General features: G+C 38.6%; 1 protein-coding gene across 1 annotated transcript; it reads left to right on the plus strand.

The window, feature by feature from the left end:
• The first annotated feature begins 1,486 nt into the window (after window positions 1-1,486).
• On the plus strand, window positions 1,487-21,058 carry LOC139758273 (glutamate receptor ionotropic, delta-1-like). Its single transcript, XM_071679483.1, has 10 exons — window positions 1,487-1,517; window positions 1,685-1,768; window positions 2,799-2,914; window positions 3,244-3,476; window positions 8,600-8,786; window positions 12,580-12,816; window positions 12,968-13,284; window positions 13,377-13,514; window positions 14,204-14,390; window positions 20,786-21,058. The coding sequence occupies exons 1-10, from the start codon at window positions 1,487-1,489 to the stop codon at window positions 21,056-21,058; spliced, it is 1,803 nt and encodes a 600-aa protein (XP_071535584.1).
• Window positions 21,059-22,702: the final 1,644 nt, after the last annotated feature.

Raw genomic sequence — 22,702 nt, forward strand, 5'->3', positions numbered from 1 at the left:
AAAAAGTACCATGTTCATTTATATCATTTCCATCAGTATATCTTAAAAATGAGACAGGCTGAGCCTGTCCACTGACGTCAGTCGATTTGTCAAGCTGAAGTGAAAAAGACTGGCTTATTTTCAGCCTATTCACAACTTGATCATTTCATTTACCCTTCGAGAAACAGTTTGGTGTGAAAAAGGAGCTGCCTTTTTTTTTTCTATTTGGTCAGCAGCCTTATGTACCTAGTATTTTTTTCAGCATCACACATGCAGCTAGCAATATCAGTTCTTTTGATGCATTAGTTGGCTTTTTAGCTTTAACAACTAATAAAAGTACAACTAAAGATACTCCCAAAACCTTGCTTGATGTTGTAGGGGCTTTCTTAATTGTTGTCTAGAAAAACTTAAATAAAAAGTTTTCTTAAAAAAAAAACTCCAGTTTGCCAAAATGACACTGATGTTTTATGTCAAGGTGACACTGGATGTAAGCTGGTTTCATACTACTGTTGACCAACCTCTCCCCACTATAGAAGCACAAAGCTTTCGAAGGATCAGAATTCGTAGACGTCAATCCCAAAAGCACATAATCTTTCTTACATTGCTGATATTTTGGTAGGTCTGTTTTCTTATTCTTCAAAGCTGCTTGATTTCCTTCACTTGCGTTGCTTCTGAGGCTGCTACAGCCATCACATTTTGACCATCTTTCCAAATTTCTTACTATTAAAGAAATAAGCTTTTCTGTAAGCTCCCATGAGATTTTGGAAATGAGATGTTCACACTTTCACTCCTAAGACGAAACTGAGCAGAAACTGAAACAGAAAATGCTGTAGTAGAGAAAGGATTAGCGAGATGAGTACATGAATCAAAGAAAACTTAAAATGTATTCAAATTATTTTCACAAGTAAAGAATTTGTGGAAAGTGTGACACAACACTGATAAAGTTAGAAATATGTTGTATTCGAGTGTCAATGTAATAAGTACCTTTTAGAGATGAAACATTATCATCAGAGAAAATTTTGAGATATACCAGTGTTGACTGTAGTAAAGAGGATATATCTTTTATCTGTGAATGTCGTAAACGTTATATTACACAGAAAGATACTTAATATATAATTTGATTTTCATAGACCGGTAGTTTCGATCACTTTATTATAACAAATGAGTTCTACTTCGACACTTCTAATATGAAACATCTATCGATCTGTTAATTGATATTAGTATGGCATTAACAAGCCACAGGAGCAACAGGATAATCAGTGATGATTGATATGGTTTCCAGCTAGAAATGCTTCCATCGCTATAAACAACATGGATACATTCTTTTTTCAGGATAACACACTGGGGAAGATGGTGATATTGATGATCCTGCCGGTACTGCTTATTGCTGAATCTTCTATCGCCTCGAAACTCCTTCCGGATGGTCAGTGGTAGTATCTTGTCCAGGGCAAGCACATCACGAGAACTCTAGAATGAGCATCTACTCTTGGTGTTCATTACACTCCCCATGACCTGCGAGGAGCTTTTTTCCTCCAAAGGTAGGTAATTTACCTCTGGGAAGGTCTTCTCCGAATCTACCGCCAGGGCTGTGGGAGGATGTTTCTATCTGGAAGTCTGAAGAAACATCAAGGGTCTGATTCAACCTATGTTATAGTCAATACACCAATGGAACTCTGATAGAAAACGTAATTTTCTTTTTCAATAGTCGATGCAACACCATGGCTTTATGAAAAGCATCTAAGATTATCACAGCAGGATAAGGGCTTTCTGAGAAGCTCACTTCCTACTGGTCAGTATACTCCCACGCTCGATGTCAAAGCTTTCTGACGTTTAATGGACCTCAAGTAGTCTGAAATGCGAGTGTAAGTCGACGGTATTGACAGTGTTGTTAGATATAAGGCATCTATATGCCAGCATCTATATGCCACCCTCAAGAACTCTATATCAACAAGAATAAACACATAAAAGTAACAATCATGAAAGGTAGTCTGTAATCATAATGTTATATGATATCATCCAGTTTGATTCATGAGATATTTCTGTAGAGATTGTTTTAACATTTCATTTTCGCTAAAGTACTCTTTCTCTCTCTTTGCACATTAAGCTATGATTACGCTTCCTCAGGTTGGCGTAACGTCGAGGTGTTTCCGAGCGAGGCGGTGGGCGACGTGTTGAGGGCGATGTCACAGCTTCGCTGCTCTATAATCCTCATCACAGACGGTACCACTCCACCTTACATCGTCTTCAAGGTGAGTTATATACATCACTCATATCATGTTAACGTAGGACATTTACCAATGCGTTGTTACGATATAGTATACATCATTTTCATATCTCCTGAAAGAGTCATGCACTTCACTTTTTACGTCAAGATACACAATGACGTTGTGGTCATATGTTATTAGATACATCTCTATCATAGGGACTCATATCGCTGTAGGCTTTATTTGATCGCAGCTGCTTCGCCGACCGGAACATCATACACAAATCATAATCTCATCCTTTTCTTATATATGCATAAAGTTATGTCTATTGTTAAACAAATTTTTTCAAATATGGTTTTCATATTTATATCAAATGTATTATTTCATTTGTGTCAACTTTGTGTGAACATGAATGTTTTTGCCATTTTGTACAAGAAAAGTTCATTGGAAATATAGTAACTGTAGAACAAAACAGACTATCTTTTTTTTTTCTTACTGAACCATGAAGTGAAAGACAAATGGACACAGCATCGACTCATCCAAGAAAAAATTGCCGAGTGATATGCATGCTGCTGGTTAATTAATATGATTTATTTTCTGTCATTTTCTCCTCAGATAATGGATCAAGTACCGTCACCCTGGGGGCTGGGATGTTTGAGGTAGCAGTGGATGGACTGGACGCTAATGCGACACAGGGACAACCCTCCCAAATGATCAGCCAGGCTCGACGCGTAAGTAAATCGCATGATTTCTAAGGTAGGTAAGTTCCGTGCTTGCTACTACCAAGTCAGGTAAGCCAGCCTCATATTATTACTTAGGACAAGAATATGCTGATGGCCGCAAGGAAATGAAACACGAAGATCTGAGTTCTCTCGTAGTAATTTACATCTTTACGAATGAAGAGATGATAGGAGAAAATTTGGGTAGGTATGTTATAGTTAGATTACGACTAAGGCAGTTACGTCATTCTCAAATTCATCTCTGGGAGGAAAAAGCCATATATGTTACTACTACTGGATGTATTGCCTTTACATTAAATCAAGTATTTTGACATCAACAGCTGCGGCAGGTGTCATGGTGCGTGACGGTGGTGGTGGTGAGCGACGACCCGGCCTTCCTCGCCGCCTTCGCCGAATGGTCCCTCAAGGGTCGCCTCCTGGTGTGGTCGACGAGGCTCCTCGTCGTCACCCGCCTCTCTCTCATGGATATGCAAGAAGCCTTCAGCACACTCTGGACCTTTTCTATGATGAACGCTATGCTTCTAACTTTCGATAATGCTCAAGAAACTACAAGGTATATGCTTGACTTATCCTTCACATAGGCAAATTATATTTTCTTTATCAGAGAATTGGGCCAGGTGAGGGTATTCCCTCAAAGGCCCAGTCCTCTGTTCTTAACGCTACCTCGCTAATGCGGGAAATGGCGAACAGTTTGAAAAAAAAGAAAGAAATATATATATATATATATATATATATATATATATATATATATATATATGTATATATATATATATATATATATATATATATATATATATATATATATATATATATATATATGTATATATATATGTATATATAGAAAACCCTGGAGATAGGGGAGAAAGAATACTTCCCACGGATTCCTCTCGTGTCGTAGAAGGCGACTAGAGGGGACAGGAGTGGGGGCTAGAAACCCTCCCTTCCTTGTATTCTAACTTTCTAAAAGGGGAAACAGAAGGGACCCACGCGGGGTAGTGCTCATCCTCCTCGAAGGCTCAGATTGGGGTGTCTAAATGTGTGTGGATGTAACCAAGATGAGAAAAAAGGAGAGATAGGTAGTATGTTTGACGAAGGGAACCTGAATGTTTTGGCTCTGAGTGAAACGAAGCTCAAGGGAAAAGGGGAAGAGTGGTTTGGGAATGTCTTGGGAGTAAAGTCGGGGATAGTGAGAGGACAAGAGCAAGGGAAGGAGTAGCACTACTCCTAAAACAAGAGTGGCGGGAGTATGTGATAGAGTGTAAGAAAGTAAACTCTAGATTGATATGGGTAAAACTGAAAGGTGATGGAGAGAGATGGGTGATCATTGGTGCATATGCACCTGGGCATGAGAAGAAAGATCATGAGAGGCAAGTGTTTTGGGAGCAGCTGAATGAGTGTGTTAGTGGTTTTGATGCACGAGACCGGGTTATAGTGATGGGTGATTTGAATGCAAAGGAGAGTAATGTGGCAGTTGAGGGAATAATTGGTATACATGGAGTGTTCAGTGTTGTAAATGGAAATGGTGAAGAGCTTGTGGATTTATGTGCTGAAAAATGACTGGTGATTGGGAATACCTGGTTTAAAAAGCGAGATATACATAAGTATGCGTATGTAAGTAGGAGAGGTGGCCAGAGAGCGTTATTGGATTCCGTGTAAATTGATAGGCGCGCGAAAGAGAGACTTTTGGATCTTAATGTTTTGAGAGGTGCAACTGGAGGGATGTCTGATCATTATCTTGTGGAGACGAAGGTGAAGATTTGAAGGGGTTTTCAGAAAAGAAGAGAGAATGTTGGGGTGAAGAGAGTGGTGAGAGTAAGTGAGCTTGGGAAGGAGACTTGTGTGAGGAAGTACCAGGAAAGACTGAGTACAGAATGAAAAAAGGTGAGAATAAAGGAGGTAAGGGGAGTGGGGAGGAATGGGATGTATTTAGGGAAGAAGTGATAGCTTGCGCAAAAGATGCTTGTGGCATGAGAAGAGTGGGAGGTGGGTTGATTAGAAAGGGTAGTGAGTGGTGGGATGAAGAAGTAAGACTATTAGTGAAAGAGAAGACGATTGGACGATTTTTGCTGGGAAAAAATGCAAATGAGTGGGAGATGTATAAAAGAAAGAGAAAGGAGGTCAAGAGAAAGGTGCAAGAGCTGAAAAAGAGGGCAAATGAGAGTTAGAGTCAGAGAGTATCATTAAATTTTAGGGAGAATAAAAAGATGTTTTGGAAGGACGTAAATAAAGTGCGTAAGACAAGGGAGCAAATGGGAACTTCAGTGAAGGGAGCTAATGGGGAGGTGATAACAAGTAGTGGTGATGTGAGAAGGAGATGGAGTGAGTATTTTGAGGGTTTGTTGAATGTGTTTGATGGCAGAGTGGCAGATATAGGGTGTTTTGGTCGAGGTGGTGTGCAAAGTGAGAGGGTTAGGGTAAATGCTTTGGTAAACAGAGAAGAGGCAGTAAAAGCTTTGCGGAAGATGAAAGCCGGCAAGGCAGCGGGTTTGGATGGTATTGCAGTGGAATTTATTGAAAAAGTTGATGACTATATTGTTGACTGGTTGGTAATGTTATTCAATGTATGTATGACGCATGGTGACGTGCGTGAGGATTGGAGGAATGCTTGCATAGTGCCATTGCACAGAGGCAAAGGGGAAAAAAGTGAGTGCATATTCCAGAGGTATAAGTTTGTTGAGTAATCCTGGGAAATTATATAGGTGGGTATTGATTGAGAGGGTGAAGGCATGTACAGAGCATCAGATTGGGGAAGAGCAGTGTGGTTTCAGAAGTGGTAGAGGATGTGTGGATCTGGTGTTTGCTTTGAAGAATGTATGTGAGAAATACTTAGAAAAGCAAATGGATTTGTATGTACCATTTATGGATTTGGAGATGTCATATTATAGATTTGATAGAGATGCTCTGTGGAAGGTATTAAGAATTTATGGTTTGGGGGCAAGCTGTTGGAAGCAGTGAAAATTTTTTGTCGAGGATGTAAGGCATGTGCACGTGTAGGAAGAGAGGAAAACGATTGGTTCTCAGTGAATGTTGGTTTGTGGCAGGAGTGTGTGATGACTCCATGGTTATCTAATTTGTTTATGGATGAGGTTTTTATGGAGGTAAATGCAAGAGTTTTGGAAAGAGGGGCAAGTATGCAGTCTGTTGTGGATGAGTGGGCTTGGGAAGTGAGTCAGTTGTTGTTCGCTGATGATACAGCACTGGTGGCTGATTCTTTTGAGAAACTGCAGAAGCTGGTGACTGAGTTTGGTAAAGTGTGTGAAAGAAGAAAGCTGAGAGTACATGTGAATAAGAACAAGGTTATTAGGTTCAGTAGGTTTGAGGGACAAGTCAATTGAGAGGTGAGTTTGAATGGAGAAAACTGGAGGAAGTGAAGTGTTTTAGATATCTGGGATATTTGACATCGGATAGAACCATGGAAACGGAAGTGAATCATATGGTGGGGGAGGCTACGAAAGTTCTGTGAGCATTGTAGAATGTGTGGAAGTCGAGAACATTATCTCGGAAAGCAAAAATGGGTATGTTTGAAGGAATAGTGGTTCCAACAATGTTGTATGGTTGCGAGGCGTGGGCTATGGATAGAGTTGTGCGTAGGAGGGTGGATATGCTGAAAATGAGATGTTTGAGGACAATATGTGGTGTGAGGTGGTTTGATCGAGTAAGTAATATAAGGGTAAGAGAGATGTGTGGAAATAAAAAGAATGTGGTTGAGAGAGCAGAAGAAGGTGTTTGTAAATGGTTTGGGCACATGGAGAGAATGAGTGAGGAAAGATTGACCAAGAGGATATATGCGTCAGAGGTGGAGGGAACGAGGAGAAGTGGGAGACCAAATTGGAGGTGGAAAGATGGAGTGAAAAAGATTTTGTGTGATCGGGGCCTGAACAGTCAGGAGGGTGAAAGGCATGCAAGGAATAGAGTGAATTGGAACGATGTGGTATACCGGGGTCGACGTGCTGTTAATGGATTGAACCAGGGCGTGTGAAGCGTCTGGGTTAAACCATGGAAAGTTCTGTGGGTCCTGAATGTGGAAATGAGACTGAATATGAACGAATGTGGCCTTTGTTGTCGTTTCCTAGCGCTACCTCGCGCACTTGCCGGGGAGGGGGCTGGTATTTCATGAGTGGTGGGGTGGCGATGGGAATGAATAAAGGTAGACAGTATGAATTATGTACATTTGTATGTATGTATATGTGTGTGTGGGTATATATATGAATACGTTGAGATGTATAGGTATGTATATTTGCGTGTGTGGACGTGTATATATATACATGTGTAAATGGGTGGGTTGGGCCATTTTTTTCATCTGTTTCCTCTCGCTACCTCGCTAACGCGGGAGAGTGACAAAGCAAAATAAATAAATAGTAAATAACAAAGGAGTACAATGAGATTCAAAGAAGAACAGACCAATTGGTACTTTCGAGGCTGTTTTTGTTAGAGGAAGAGGTGAGCCACACGCATATTATTGTAGTAAGAATATAAAGGCATACAAACAACCGCAAACAAATGTTTATGGAGATATCAAGTTATGAAAGTTTTTTAAGCTTTTTCTTAATACAGTGAATTATGAAATCCAGTGAAGTGTATGGAAGGGTAAGTGCAAAACACAGAAGTGGTATGAATAGAAGCGCTGGTCTCGCTTGACGAATCTCCTTAATGTGATAAACGACAAAAGATGTGCTCCTGCATGCGTGGAAGTTTATCTTCATTTGTCAAACTGAGCATGGAGTGAGAATGGATATGCATGATTAGGGGAGTTGTACGTATCTGATACAGTCAATGATACTTTGAATGAATTTAATGATGGCAAACAGAAAATGAGAGACCAGTGGGTTTAATGATTTTGATGTTACTTGATGCTTTTCATTTAGCGTATTCATCACTCATCTATTATCTTACTCCACAGATGCTTGGTGTACTCCCACTTGCCGTATAGTCCTAGTGGAGCCGAAATAGTACGTGTTGCCTTCTGGAGCCAAGACAGAGGTCTCAAGTTCTTTCCTCGTCAGAAGCTTTTCCCAGACAAATTTTCAAAGTATAGCTTACAGTTCATATAATGTTTCTTTAAACCTTCAGATCCTAGTTTTCTCTCATGGAAGAGTGTCCCTGTGTCGGTTCACCAGGGAGTTTAACATATATTTTTCCATATATATCAGAGAGAACAAATAGATGTTACATCTTATATAGAACTATTTGAAATCCATTTTGTCTTTGTACATTGTTTGAAGATAAGAGTAAGTTAACTCTTAGAATCCTGTTAGACTTTTGTTATATAAAATGATAAAGGAATGCATATCTATTGACAACATTATGAAAATCTTCAGTTTGATATTGAGTGGTCGGGGTCGGTAAGGAAGAATCACTATTACATATGGTCTCAAGCATTTCATGAGACTTTAAACTTAGATATTCTAGAAGGAAATTAGGAAAAGTAATCTCTAGGAATATCAATTCATATCTAGGAATCTTGCATGAACTCATCACATTTAACAGAAGTGAGTCCTAACCTTAGTTAAAGGCTGAGCACGAACGTAGTTTTGAATCTAGAAAAAAAGATAAATATTTCTCTTTTCTTCTGATTCCATGTTAAAGGAAATCATACAAAATGTATATCTGTACCAACATGTCCGTCGAGGGCATCAAAAAACAATATAATATTAAGGCTGTGCTTTATTTGCGCAGCTTTTATGGGGCGACGGTGAATGTCACTGGCCTACACTGGCCTCCCTACTTCATGGTAGACCAGGGGAGGACACCTGATAGCGCTAGAGTCAAGGAGTATAAGGGACCTGATGGACTACTGTTGGGAACTATAGCAAACACCCTCAACTTTACGTCTAATTTGCTCCTGGTCAGTAACTGGAAAGAGGTGAGTGATCATAGCAATTGTTCATTGTGCTGGGTATAGTATGGTTTGGAAGACAAAAGATTTTACAACAATAAGGTTATTGTTGGCTAGATAAGCTAGATTATCTAGATAAGATTTATCTATTATTAAGGTGAGCTTAGGACGCTCAGGCTCATCGAAAATCATGAAAACAGGCACACAAACCAAATAATTGAAAAATAAGATACACACACACACACACACACACACACACACAAAGACATCCAGTCACGAGTGTAAAATTATTTCTTCTAATGTATAAAAAGTAGTGAAATGAAATTTGTGTATATACTCTTGTTCATGTTGACTCTGAATCCGAGAAAATGGAGTGAAGGACAATCGAAAGCTTGGAGCTTCTGCGTTTATTTTCCATCGAGTTTATGCATATCAGTGGTTAACTTATATGCGCGATACACGACAATATATATATATATATATATATATATATATATATATATATATATATATATATATATATATATATATATATATATATATATATATATATATATTCCTATGAGTCCACGAGGAAAATAAAACACGAAAAGTTCTCAAGTGCACTTTCGTGTAATAATCACATCATCAGGGAAGACACAAGAGAGAAATATAACAGTCAGTTGATATACATCGAAGAGACGAAGCTAGGACGCCATTCGGTAAACATGTGATTGTCAAAAACATACAACGAGCGTTCATAAACTTAGCATTTTACAAATCTTATCAACAAGAAAGTTATCAAATTTGTACAGAGCATCACTAATATTAAGATTATAATTCTCTTTGTATTTAATAATAGAAGATTCAATGATATTCATCTTGGTAATAGAATTAGAGTTAACAACTGAGATGGCGTTACTCCAGTCAATACAATGATCATAGTTTTTAACATGATTAAACAAGGCATTTGATTCTTGTCCCGTTCTTATACTATATTTATGTTGCTTGAGTCTAACAGAAAGATCCTTACCAGTCTGATCAACATAAAATTTATCACAGTTTCCACAAGGAACTTTATAGATGCAACCAAGAGAATTCCTGCTTAAGATATTCTTTATAGTATTATTGTTGCTAAAGGCAACATTTACATTAAAGGATTTAAGCAACATGGGAAGCAAAGTGAAATTATTATTAAAAGGGAGAACTAAAAGATTCTTGGTGTCAATGGGAGGTTTGGGCTGAATTCTTTAAAATGATTTCTTTGCTAACTTAAGGGATTTATCAATGAAAGATCTAGGGTACTTTAACTTAGATCCAATAGAATATATCTTCTCAAACTCATCATCAATAAACTCTGGAATGCAAATACGTAATGCCCTTAGGAACATAGATTGAAATGATAATTTAACTCTGTCATGTTGAGATGAGTAATAATGGATATATGAGCATACATTGGTGGGTTTTCTGTATATGCTAAACTTAAACTTGTTTCTTTGTCTATGGATCATGCAATCTAAAAATGGTAACATACCATTATTTTCATTTTCTACAGTAAAATGATGGAAGGTACTAAATTGTTAAGTAAGGGGAGAAATATTTGTAAATTTTCATTTGTTAGCCAAACACAAAGAACATCATCTACATACCTAAACCAAATCGCATTAGAAGGTAAGATATCTTTTAATAATTTTGTTTCAAAAAATTTCATATAAAGATTACTTAGTACAGGTGGAAAGAGTGTTACCCATTGCCATACCAAATTTTTGAGCATAATAATCTCCATTAAATTGAAATACACAGTCTTTTATACACAATTTTATCAGTTAAATGAAATTAGACTTTGAAACAGGTAAATGAATATCATCCAAGACATCAGGTAAATACTCTAAAAGGTCATCAACTGGAACTTTAGTGAAAAGTGAAGAAACATCAAAGCTAAGTAGTTTGAAATCAAAATTAACATTGATATTGTTTAGCTTGTTGACTAAATCTACATTATTCATGATATTAGAATTTGATACCTTACCCACTAAAGGGCTTAATAAGGAAACTAACCATTTTGATAATTTATATGTGATGGAGCCTACTGAACTCACTATAGGTCTTGCTGGAAAATTTTGTTTATGTGATTTGATAAGTCCATACACATATGGCAATGAAGGGGACAAAGATGACAAATATTTGATAAGAGAAATGTTACCTTTCAACAACAACTTCATTTCTTTATTGAAGTTAGAATTAACTGATATATATATATTTTGATATATCTATATCAAAATTCATTTCATTCCTTTCGTTGTACATTGTCTCACTAATATCTTTTCAACTCTATTTTTGGAAGATGAGTTAAGACAACTGCATAGCTTTACCTAATACACTGTGCATCTAACTGAATGTTTCCTGTATGATTTTGTCATCTTTAAGTTAAAGCTAGATACAAATTACACCATTTTGGTCATGATATACACAATTCCTCTTTGTCGGGAGGCGAGGCTTGAGTTGTTACATCAGTCACCGGGAGTAGCTTATATGGGAGATCAGATGGGTGAAGAAAGGAATTGGTAAATGGTAAGGTAAGTGATATGGTGTATTCTCCATGCCATTAGTGTTATCCATCTTAGTAGCGTTAACTCTTTCTCTCATGAAATCATTCGAATGACCTAAACGGCGTGGGGTCAGTGCTCTACGTGACATTACAAAGTGTTGGTATACTTTCCTTCTAACAGACTGGCCTTATAGAATGGCAACTTCGCTACAGCTTCTACCACCCTAAGTGCCGCTTCCCCCTACCTGATTCGATGACGGAAGTGCTAATGGTGCTTCTTAGGTTAAAGTAGTTGATGGTTCATTGCCAAAGGATACATCTAGTTTCTATAGAATGAATGTGTCTTCCAGTAGAGAAGCCAGGAAGTAACAGTTGAAGTTCTGGGATCCAAAATATCATACTTTGTTGAAGACCAAACTTTGAGAAAGAATTGCAAGTCCCACATTCAATCATATGCGGTTTTCTTACACCAAGTTCCGACGAGAATACCTCAAAGAAAAGTAGTGAATAGTATACAATAACGGACAGCGAGGAACAATCGAAAATCGGCTCACTTCCAAAAAAAAACCCTAGAAAGTGAAGTCAGCCACGATCTTCTTTGTCTTACATGTCCTCAGGTGAGGCTCCTCGAAGTGACCTTGAAAAGTGATTCGTCGCCAGTCGGACTTTAAGGAGACTGATCGAAACTAACTGGCTTCAAGCTGCCCCAAGTCCATTATCACGATATCAGCGACCTCCCCTCAGTCGGCTACCTCACGTCTGCACGCTGATCTTAAAAGAAGAAAGAGTAGCTTCCGTTTGTTAGGTCTCTGGTTTCAGGTAATCTTTCTGTGTGCTGGCTACAGGTTTTCTCATTACTCATACCCACCTGTCCTTGACATCATCTCTGGTTGGAAAAGCTCCACATAAGCAACTGGAAATAGACCAGTCAGATTATAGCTCGGCAGAAAAGTAGCCCCTGTTCCTCCCTCGAGATAAATCCCTAAACTACCACTTGCCCTGTTACTGCTCAAGTTAACCCTTGACCTGCTCTCTTTGCTCATAATGAGACTATTCAACTGCCTACCGGTGGGGCAGACACCATGCATTACAATTTAACCTGAAAAACTTTAATACAGTTTTCCAGTATTATAGTGACTCCTCATAGTCTGAAATACTATATTTTCCATAAAAATGTGCAAAGTGCTTTTGAAATTACGGTCAAGAATAAGTCTTTGCCAAAAAGAATCGAAATCATACTCTGAATTCAGTTACGCTATAGCCATTAATGTTGAAACAATGTTATTTCTACAGGCAGCAGATCGAGTAGAGGAGAGAAAGTCTTATATGTTGGTTGTATTTCACGTTTTGCTCCACACCCGACTAGAACGATACGACTACTCCTATACCTATACCTTTACATCCTTCGGCTTTGGGTTGGCTAAGCCTGTGCTCAAGCCTCAGTGGCAGAGCCTGTACTACCCTCTGGCTGACGAGGTGTGGGCCTCCACTCTGGCGGCGCTCCTGCTGATGCCTGGCCTCATGTACATGGTAATGATTTTCTAGATGTACATGGTAATGGTTTTCCGTATGTTAGTCTGATTATATTGTACATCATTAACAGATATGTGATTTTGCTTAGTTTTCCTATGTAACATATTTTTGATATATATCTGTAATTAGATTATCTTTCTTTCCTTAGCTGAGTAGAAGTTCTAAATGGAGGCCTCAAGATGCACAAATAGGTAGAGACATTCTAGGGTCGGATACCATTGGTTACAGCCGTGGCAGACGAGGTATCTGGGCGATAATGCAGGATGTCTTTGGTACATTCCTGGGTCAGAATCTCTCCAAATGGCTGCCAAGCAGCAGCTCAAATCGGGTGTTAATGGTGACCTGGATGGTGTTCTCTTTTATCGTGGGGACGGTCTACCGCGGCAACCTCACTGCCGCTCTTACACTGCCCAAGTACCCGCCTCGTCCTGAGACTGTGGAGGAACTCATCAATTACGTCGACAGGTGAGGATCTGTGTGCAAGGAAATGTCGTAATCGTGGCCTATTGTACTGTATATACATCATCATTATGCTACAAGATCCTAACAATTTACAGGGTCACAATGCCACCAGTTGGAAAAGATCTGCAGAAACAGTTTAGAGAGTCAGAATCACTTATACTGGAGAAGTTGGCTAATCTTATGCACAATGGTCCTTCAATCTTGGAAGGCCTCCGGCAAGCGACTAAAACCAAGTGAGTTGTAATATCTAGTCTTGTAGTGTTGGGAGTATTGCATTTGCACAGCAGAAATTCTCTCCAAAAAAAGTCCAAAGAGAAAGATTCAAACAACATTTTAAGATTCTTTTCCTTTAAGTTTTTGCCTCTTTTAAAGTAAAGTTGAAGGGAAAACCAAAATAAAAAGATCATACTACATAGAGATTTTAACTACTAATAATCTTACTTCTTCATCCCAACACTCACTACCCTTTCTAATCTGCCCACCTCTCACGCATCTAATGCCACAAGCATCTTTTGCGCAAGCCAATCACTGCTTCCCTAAAATCATCCCATTCCTCCCCCAGCTCCCCTTACGTCATTTGCTCTAACATTTTTCGATTCTGCACTCAGTCTCTCATGGTACTTCCTCACACAACTCTCCTTCCTAAGCTCGCTTATTATCACCACTCTCTTCACGCCAACATTCTCTCTTCTTTTCTGAAAACCTCTACAAACTTTCACCTTCTCCTCCACAGGATAATGATCAGACATCCCTCCAGCTGCAACTCTTAATAATATAACTTTGCTATATCCTTCCTCAGGTGATTCACTAGGAATACAAAAGCTTATTAAGAATTCTTGTATGATATTATATATTCTCATTCTGCACTGAAATTATCATCATCTTCTGAAGAAATGTATATTTTACCTACAAAATATCTCAGACAGGCTCATTTGGCTGTTCGTCATGTGATCAGTCATTGGATGGCTGACGAATTTACACAAGCAGACGGCAGCAACCCGTTGTATTTCGGACGAGAGACTATCATGCCTGGTGCATCAGCCTGGCCCATACCTCATGATGCTCCCTATAAACCTCAGCTGGACAGCATTATGATGGCTGTGAATGAAGTGAGTTGAAGTCATTTCATAATCTTACATTTTAAGATAATTTCCAATTCTTACAACACATGTAAAGTGAAGCATTTTCCAAGAAACAGCACAACCCTATCAGAATAATGACATGAATATAGGGATAAGTTTCATGATATATTTATAGAGGATAGTATAAAACCTCTGGAGGTGAACCTTTGGAATAGCAAAGTAAATGTACATTAACATAGACCTTTGGTTTTGCAGACAGAGATTCTCATACACACACACACACACACACACACACACACACACACACACACACACACACATACACACACACACACGAATACACACACACTAAATATACATTAACATAGACTTTTGGTTTTGCAGACAGAGATTCTCATACAAACACACACACACACACACACACACACACACACACACACACACACACACACACACACACACATACATACACACATCATAAGACAGCAAATCCAGCCTGGGGTCTGACCTGCATGGCTTCGAATTCCAGGCGCAACAGTGAGCCTGTACTCAACCTAAGTGTACATCCTCTCTTCATGACTGGTCATGACATGATACCTATTAAGTAGGGCTAATAGACAGGACAACACGAGTGTAAAACTCTGGTAAATACTCATGAAACGAATATCTACATAAATGCAAATAAATGAACATTTCTTCTTTCACTTTCTTTACAGAATATTGAAAACATAATAACCCGTCATTATATCACAAGCCTGCACATAGGCCTATTTCCTCACCATGACACAAAAGAACATATTCAAAATTTAAGCAAATGACAACTTTAGATAAGATCTATTATGATCGAGATATACTTAAGAAGTTATTCCTTTTCTAAAACAGTCGTTGGTCTATCAAAAAAAGCGATGAAGCGTACAGCGATACTACACAAATATATATATATATATATATATATATATATATGTATATATATATATATATATATATATATATATATATATATATATATATATATAAATATATATTTTTTTTTTTTTGCTTTGTCGCTGTCTCCCGCGTTTGCGAGGTAGCGCAAGGAAACAGACGAAAGAAATGGCCCAGCCCACCCCCATACACAATGTATACACACACACGTCCACACACGCAAATGTACATACCTACACAGCTTTCCATGGTTCACCCCAGACGCTTCACATGCCCTGATTCAATCCACTGACAGCACGTCAACCCCGGTATACCACATAGATCCAATTCACTCTCTTCCTTGCCCTCCTTTCACCCTCCTGCATGTTCAGGCCCCGATCACACAAAATCTTTTTCACTCCATCTTTCCACCTCCAATTTGGTCTCCCACTTCTCCTCGTTCCCTCCACCTCCGACACATACATCCTCTTGGTCAATCTTTCCTCACTCATTCTCTCCATGTGCCCAAACCATTTCAAAACACCCTCTTCTGCTCTCTCAACCACGCTCTTTTTATTTCCACACAACTCTCTTACCCTTACGTTACTTACTCCATCAAACCACCTCACACCACACATTGTCCTCAAACATCTCATTTCCAGCACATCCACCCTCCTGCGCACAACTCTGTCCATAGCCCACGCCTCGCAACCATACAACATTGTTGGAACCACTATTCCTTCAAACATACCCATTTTTGCTTTCCGAGATAAATTTCTCGACTTCCACAAATTCTTCAAGGCTCCCAGGATTTTCGCCCCCTCCCCCACCCTATGATCTACTTCCGCTTCCATGGTTCCATCCGCTGCCAGATCCACTCCCAGATATCTAAAACACTTTACTTCCTCCAGTTTTTCTCCATTCTAACTTACCTCCCAATTGACTTGACCCTCAACCCTACTGTACCTAATTACCTTGCTCTTATTCACATTTACTCTTAACTTTCTTCTTTCACACACTTTACCAAACTCAGTCACCAGCTTCTGCAGTTTTCCCATGAATCAGCCACCAGCGCTGTATCATCAGCGAACAACAACTGACTCACTTCCCAAGCTCTTTCATCCCCAACAGACTTCATACTTGCCCCTCTTTCCAAAACTCTTGCATCTACCTCCCTAACAACTCCATCCCTAAATAAATTAAACAACCATGGAGACATCACACACCCCTGCCGAAAACCTACATTCACTGAGAACCAATCACTTTCCTCTCTTCCTACACGTACACATGCCTTACATCCTCGATAAAAACTTTTCACTGCTCCTAACAACTTGCCTCCCACACCATATATTCTTGATACCTTCCACAGAGCATCTCTATCAACTCTATCATATGCCTTCTCCAGATCCATAAATGCTACATACTAATCCATTTGCTTTTCTAAGTATTTCTCACATACATTCTTCAAAGCAAACACCTGATCCACACATCCTCTACCACTTCTGAAACCACACTGCTCTTCCCAAATCTGATGCTCTGTACATGCCTTCACCCTCTCAGTCAATACCCTCCCATATAATTTTCCAGGAATACTCAACAAACTTATACCTCTGTAATCTGAGCACTCACTCTTATCCCCCTTGCCTTTGTACAATGGCACTATGCACGCATTCCGCCAATCCTCAGGCACCTCACCATGAGTCATACATACATTAAATAACCTTACCAACCAGTCAATAATACAGTCACCCCCTTTATTAATAAATTCCACTGCAATAAAATCCAAACCTGCTGCCTTGCCGGCTTTCATCTTCCGCAAAGCTTTTACTACCTCTTCTCTGTTTACTAAATCATTTTCCCTAATCCTCTCACTTTGCACACCACCTCGACCAAAACACCCTATATACACCCTATATACCCTACGTATACACACGTACACACATAAAAACATGTATATATATATATATATATATATATATATATATATATATATATATATATATATATATATATATATATATATATATATATATATATATATATATATATATATATATATATATATATATATATATATATATATATATATATATATATATATATATATATATATATATATATATATATATATATATATATATATATATATATATATATATATATATATATATATATATATATATATATATATATATATATATATATATATATATATATATATATATATATATATATATATATATATATATATATATATATATATATATATATATATATATATATATATATATATATATATATATATATATATATATATATATATATATATATATATATATATATATACACACACGTACAGACTTATAAATGTACATACATGTACATAATTCATACTGTCTGTCCTTATCTATTCCCGTCGCCACCCCGCTAGACATGAAATAGGAACTAGTTCCCACCATATATGCGTGAGGTAGCGCTAGGAAAAGACTACAAAGGCAACTTTGGTTCACATTCAGCCTCTAGCTGTCGTGTATAATGCACCGAAACGACAACTCCCTTTCCACATCCAGGTCCCACAGAACTTTCCATGGTTTATCCCAGACACTTCACATGCCCTGGTTGAATCCATTTACAGCACGTCGACCCCGGTATACCATATCGTTCCAATTCACTCTATTCCTTGCACGCCTTTCACCCTCCTGCATGTTCAGGCCCCGATCACTCAAAATCTTTTTCACTCGATCATTCTACCTCCAATTTGGTCTCCCACTTCTCCTTTTTCCCTCCACCCCTGACACATATATCCTCTTTGTCAATCTTTCCTCACTAATTTTCTCCATGTGACCAAACCATTTCAAAACACCCTCTTCTGCTCTCTCAGCCATACTCCTTTTATCATCACACATCTCTCTTACCCTTTCATTACTTACTCGATCAAACCACCTTACACCACATATTGTCCTCAAACATCTCATTTTCCTAGCACATCTACCCTCCTCCGCACAACACTATCTAACGCATCGCAACCATATATCATTGTTGGAACCACTGTTCCTTCAAACATACCCGTTTTTGCTTTTTACGATACATATCCACTTCCATGGTTCCATCCCCTGCGAAGTCCACTCCCAGATATCTATTACACTTCACTTCCTCCAGTTTCTCTCCACTCAAGCTTACCTCCCAATTCACTTGTCCCTGAACCCTACTATACCTAATATCCTTGCTCTTATTCATATTCACTGTCAGCTATCTTCTTTCACACACTTTACCAAACTCAGTCACCATCTTCTGTATTTTCTCACCCGAATCAGCCACCAGCGCTGTATCATCAGCGAACAACAACTGACTCACTTCCCAAGCTCTCTCATCCACGACAGACTTCATACTTGCCCCTCTTGCCAAAACTCTTGCATTCACCTCCCCAACAACCCCATGCAGAAACAAATTAAACAACCATGGTGACACCACGTACTCCTGCCGGAAACTAAAATTCACTGAGAACCAATCACTTTCCTCTCTTCCTACACGTACACATGCCTTACATTCTCGATAAAATCTTTTCACTGTTTCTAATAACTTGCCTCCCACACCATATATTCTTATTAACTCTATCATATGCCTTCTCCAGATCCATAAATGCTACATACAAATCCATTTCCTTTTTTAGTATTTCTCATATATATTTCTCAAAGCAAACACCTGATCCACACATCCTCTACTACTTCTGAAAACACACTGCTCTTCCCCAATCTGGTGCTCTGTACATGCCTTCACCCTCTCAATCAGTACCCTCTCATATAATTTCCCAGGAATACTCAACAAACTCATACCTCTGTAATTTGAGCACTCACTCTTATCCCCTTTGTACAATGGCACTATCCAAGCATTTCGCCAGTCCTCAGGCACCTCACCATGAGTCATACGTACATTAAATACTTTTACCAATCAGTCAACAATACACTCATCTCCTTTTTTAATAAAATCTACTGCAATACCATCCAAACCCGCTGCTTTGCCGGCTTTCATCCCCGCAAAGCTTTTACTTCCTCTTCTCTGTTTACCAAATCATTCTCCCTAACCCTCTCACGTTGCACACCACCTCGACCAAAAAACCCTACATCTGCCACTCTGTCATCAAACACATTCAACAAACCCTCAAAATACTCACTCCATCTCCTTCCCTCATCATCACTGCTTCTTATCTCCTCCCAATTAGCCCCCTTCACTGATATGCCTATTTGTTCCCTTGTCTTACGCACTCTATTTACCTCCTTCTAAACTATCTTTTTATTCTCCCTAAAATTTAATGATACTCTCTTAACCCAACTCTCATTTGCCCTCTTTTTCGCCTCTTGCACCTTTCTCTTGACCTCCTGCCTCTTTCTTTTATACAACTCCCAGTCATTTGCATTATTTCCCTGAAAAAATCGTCCAAATGCCTCTCTCTTCTCTTTCACTAATAATCTTACCTCTTCATCCCACCATTCACTACCCTTTCCAATCTGCCCACCTCCCACGCTTCTCATGCCACAAGCATCTTTGTACAAGCCATCACTGCTTCCCTAAATGCATGCCATTCCTTCCCAACTCATCTTATGCCTTTTCTTCTCACCTTTTTCCTTTTTGTACTCAGTAGCTCCTGGTACTTTCTCACACAAGTCTCCTTCCGAAGCTCACTTACCCTCACCACTCTCTTCATCCCAACATTCTCTCCTCTTTTCTAAAAACCTCTTCAAATATTCACTTTCCCTTCCACAAGGTAATGATGAGACATCCCTCCAGTTGCACCTCTCAGCACATTAACATCCAAAAGTCTTTCTTTCGCGCGCCGATCAATTAAGACGTAATCCAACAACGCTCTCTGGCCATCTCTCCTACTTACATACGTATAATTATGAGTATATCTCTTTTTTTTAAACTAGGTATTCCCAATCACCAGTCCTTTTTCAGCATATAAATCTGCAAGCTCTTCACCATTTCCATTTACAACACTGAACATCCCATGTACACCAATTATTCCCTCAAGTGCCACATTACTCACCTTTGCATTGAAATCTCCCATCACTATAGCCCGGTCTCGTGCATCAAAACTACTAATACACTCACTCAGCTGCTCCCTAAACGCTATATGTATATACATATATATATATATATATATATATATATATATATATATATATATATATATATATATATATATATATATATATATATTTTTTTTTTTTTTTTTATACTTTGTCGCTGTCTCCCGCGTTTGCGAGGTAGCGCAAGGAAACAGACGAAAGAAATGGCCCAACCCCCCCCCCCCACACACATGTACATACACACGTCCACACACGCAAATATACATACCTACACAGCTTTCCATGGTTTACCCCAGACGCTTCACATGCCTTGATTCAATCCACTGACAGCACGTCAACCCCTGTATACCACATCGCTCCAATTCACTCTATTCCTTGCCCTCCTTTCACCCTCCTGCATGTTCATATATAAATGTATTTTGTTAATGTTAGGGTGGGTTATACGACAAGTGGACTGAGGACATTTTGGATCAAACGCGACGAGACAGTCGAATGAAACAAAGGAGACAACATCGTGCCACAATTAAGGCCAACGACGGAGGACAACAGTTTACCACCACCATCAAGGCCCTAACTATCGTCCATATGCAGGGGCTGCTCATGCTTTTCCTCCTGTGCCTAATCATCGCTGGACTAACCTTCACCATAGAGATACTCATACCACAAGGAAGCAGCACAGAGCTGGCCACAATGAACAGGATATAATGTGAAAAATTGGAACTGGAACGACATATGTGAATGATATGTGAAAAAATGTGACAAACATGGTTGAAACTAAGAAGATAATCTCTATGCAAAGGTATTCATATGTAATTCATACTAAGTATTTCTCAAGTGTAGGTTGCACATTGAAGCTCACTGAAATATTTTTCTGGCTGTGTTTATATATAAAACTCATCAAAAAACGGCAAAGATAAAGAAAAATAGTAAGAAGTATAGACCAATTCTATATGTGATTCAGTTTCTGTAATAATATCCTTACCATTATATAAAACAATTTTGTTATCTCTCTTATTTTCCATTTAGGTTTCACTGCCTTGACATTATTGTCTTATACAGACCACTAAGGATAATTCCATGTTTGTGTGTGTGTGTGTGTGTGTGTGTGTAATGTTTGGTGAGCATACCACTTGACTCTCTTTAAAATCCACCCAACAGACTATATATCAGTCTGATACATACACATCATAATGGTAAACGACTTATTTAAAGTGATTGATTCCCCTTGGTTTGTGGTGTGTATCTCTCTTCGTGCATACAAGTACGCTCTCTACGTATGCAGATGTCTTTAACACTTTATTTCATTTATGATGTTCAGGAAGATCACCTGTACTGTATAAATTACAAGAAAAAGAAGAATCAGCTCCAGTCATTTGCAATATGGACCAGTCAGGGAATGTAATATGAGCAAATTCATAAGTGGAGGAAAGTTCTGTTTACTTGATCGCCTCCTCCAAATCTCTCCTAAACCTCGAATCGTCGTATACTGACTGAGAGTCAAACATATCCCGTAGATCATACACTTGTTATGCCTTCTCGAATGCCGACACTCCTCCATCTCCTTAGAGACACTGTAACAGCAAGTTCCTTTAACATTATGCACATAACAGCGCTAAGGATAGACATACTCAGCACCATATCTATTCCTCCTGCCCTGCAAAATAGAATTACATTTCGTTGATTGTTATCAACTCTCATGAAGGTTTCATTGCATCTTTCTCCACTCTTACATTTTCTTCTAAACTCCTTTCTTTTCACACTTGTTTTATCTTGAATGCTTCGGACATAAGTAATTGTGGTGTTAGTCAAATGTGACTTTGTGAAAAGTATAACTAACAAGCAATTTAAAAATATAAGATAACAGATGTAATAGAATGAGAACAGAAGTAGCTGTTGATTATGGTATGCCATCAAAGTGTAGGTTAGTTTTAACAGAACTACGTGAACACTTCTGAATAAAGGCTTTGATATTTCAAGTGAGACCTGCTTTACTAATCCTACTGGGTGCTATACACTCGGGCTAAAGAGAAGAGACATTTCGTGTATCTGTCTAATATTTGTGATGACCTCCGATTTTTATGTCTCTTTCAAAACAAACAAGAATATAAATGGAGCACTTATGAAAAACACATCGTAGTAAGAACCCGAGTCCTTCATCACATTTCACTGGTATAAAACGAGAATGCAAATAATCAGATAACCATCTATAATAAACTTGACCCTGTTAATGCAAAGATATTTATACAGTTTCCTTGTGTGCCTTACATTACCTTATCTCCTCTTGTAACATTGTAATATTGTAACAGGCAGCTCCGTAGAGCCGAGTCACCTTAGTGACAGTTAATCAAC

This window comes from Panulirus ornatus, chromosome 30, assembly GCF_036320965.1.
Source record: "Panulirus ornatus isolate Po-2019 chromosome 30, ASM3632096v1, whole genome shotgun sequence".
NCBI lineage: Eukaryota > Metazoa > Arthropoda > Malacostraca > Decapoda > Palinuridae > Panulirus > Panulirus ornatus.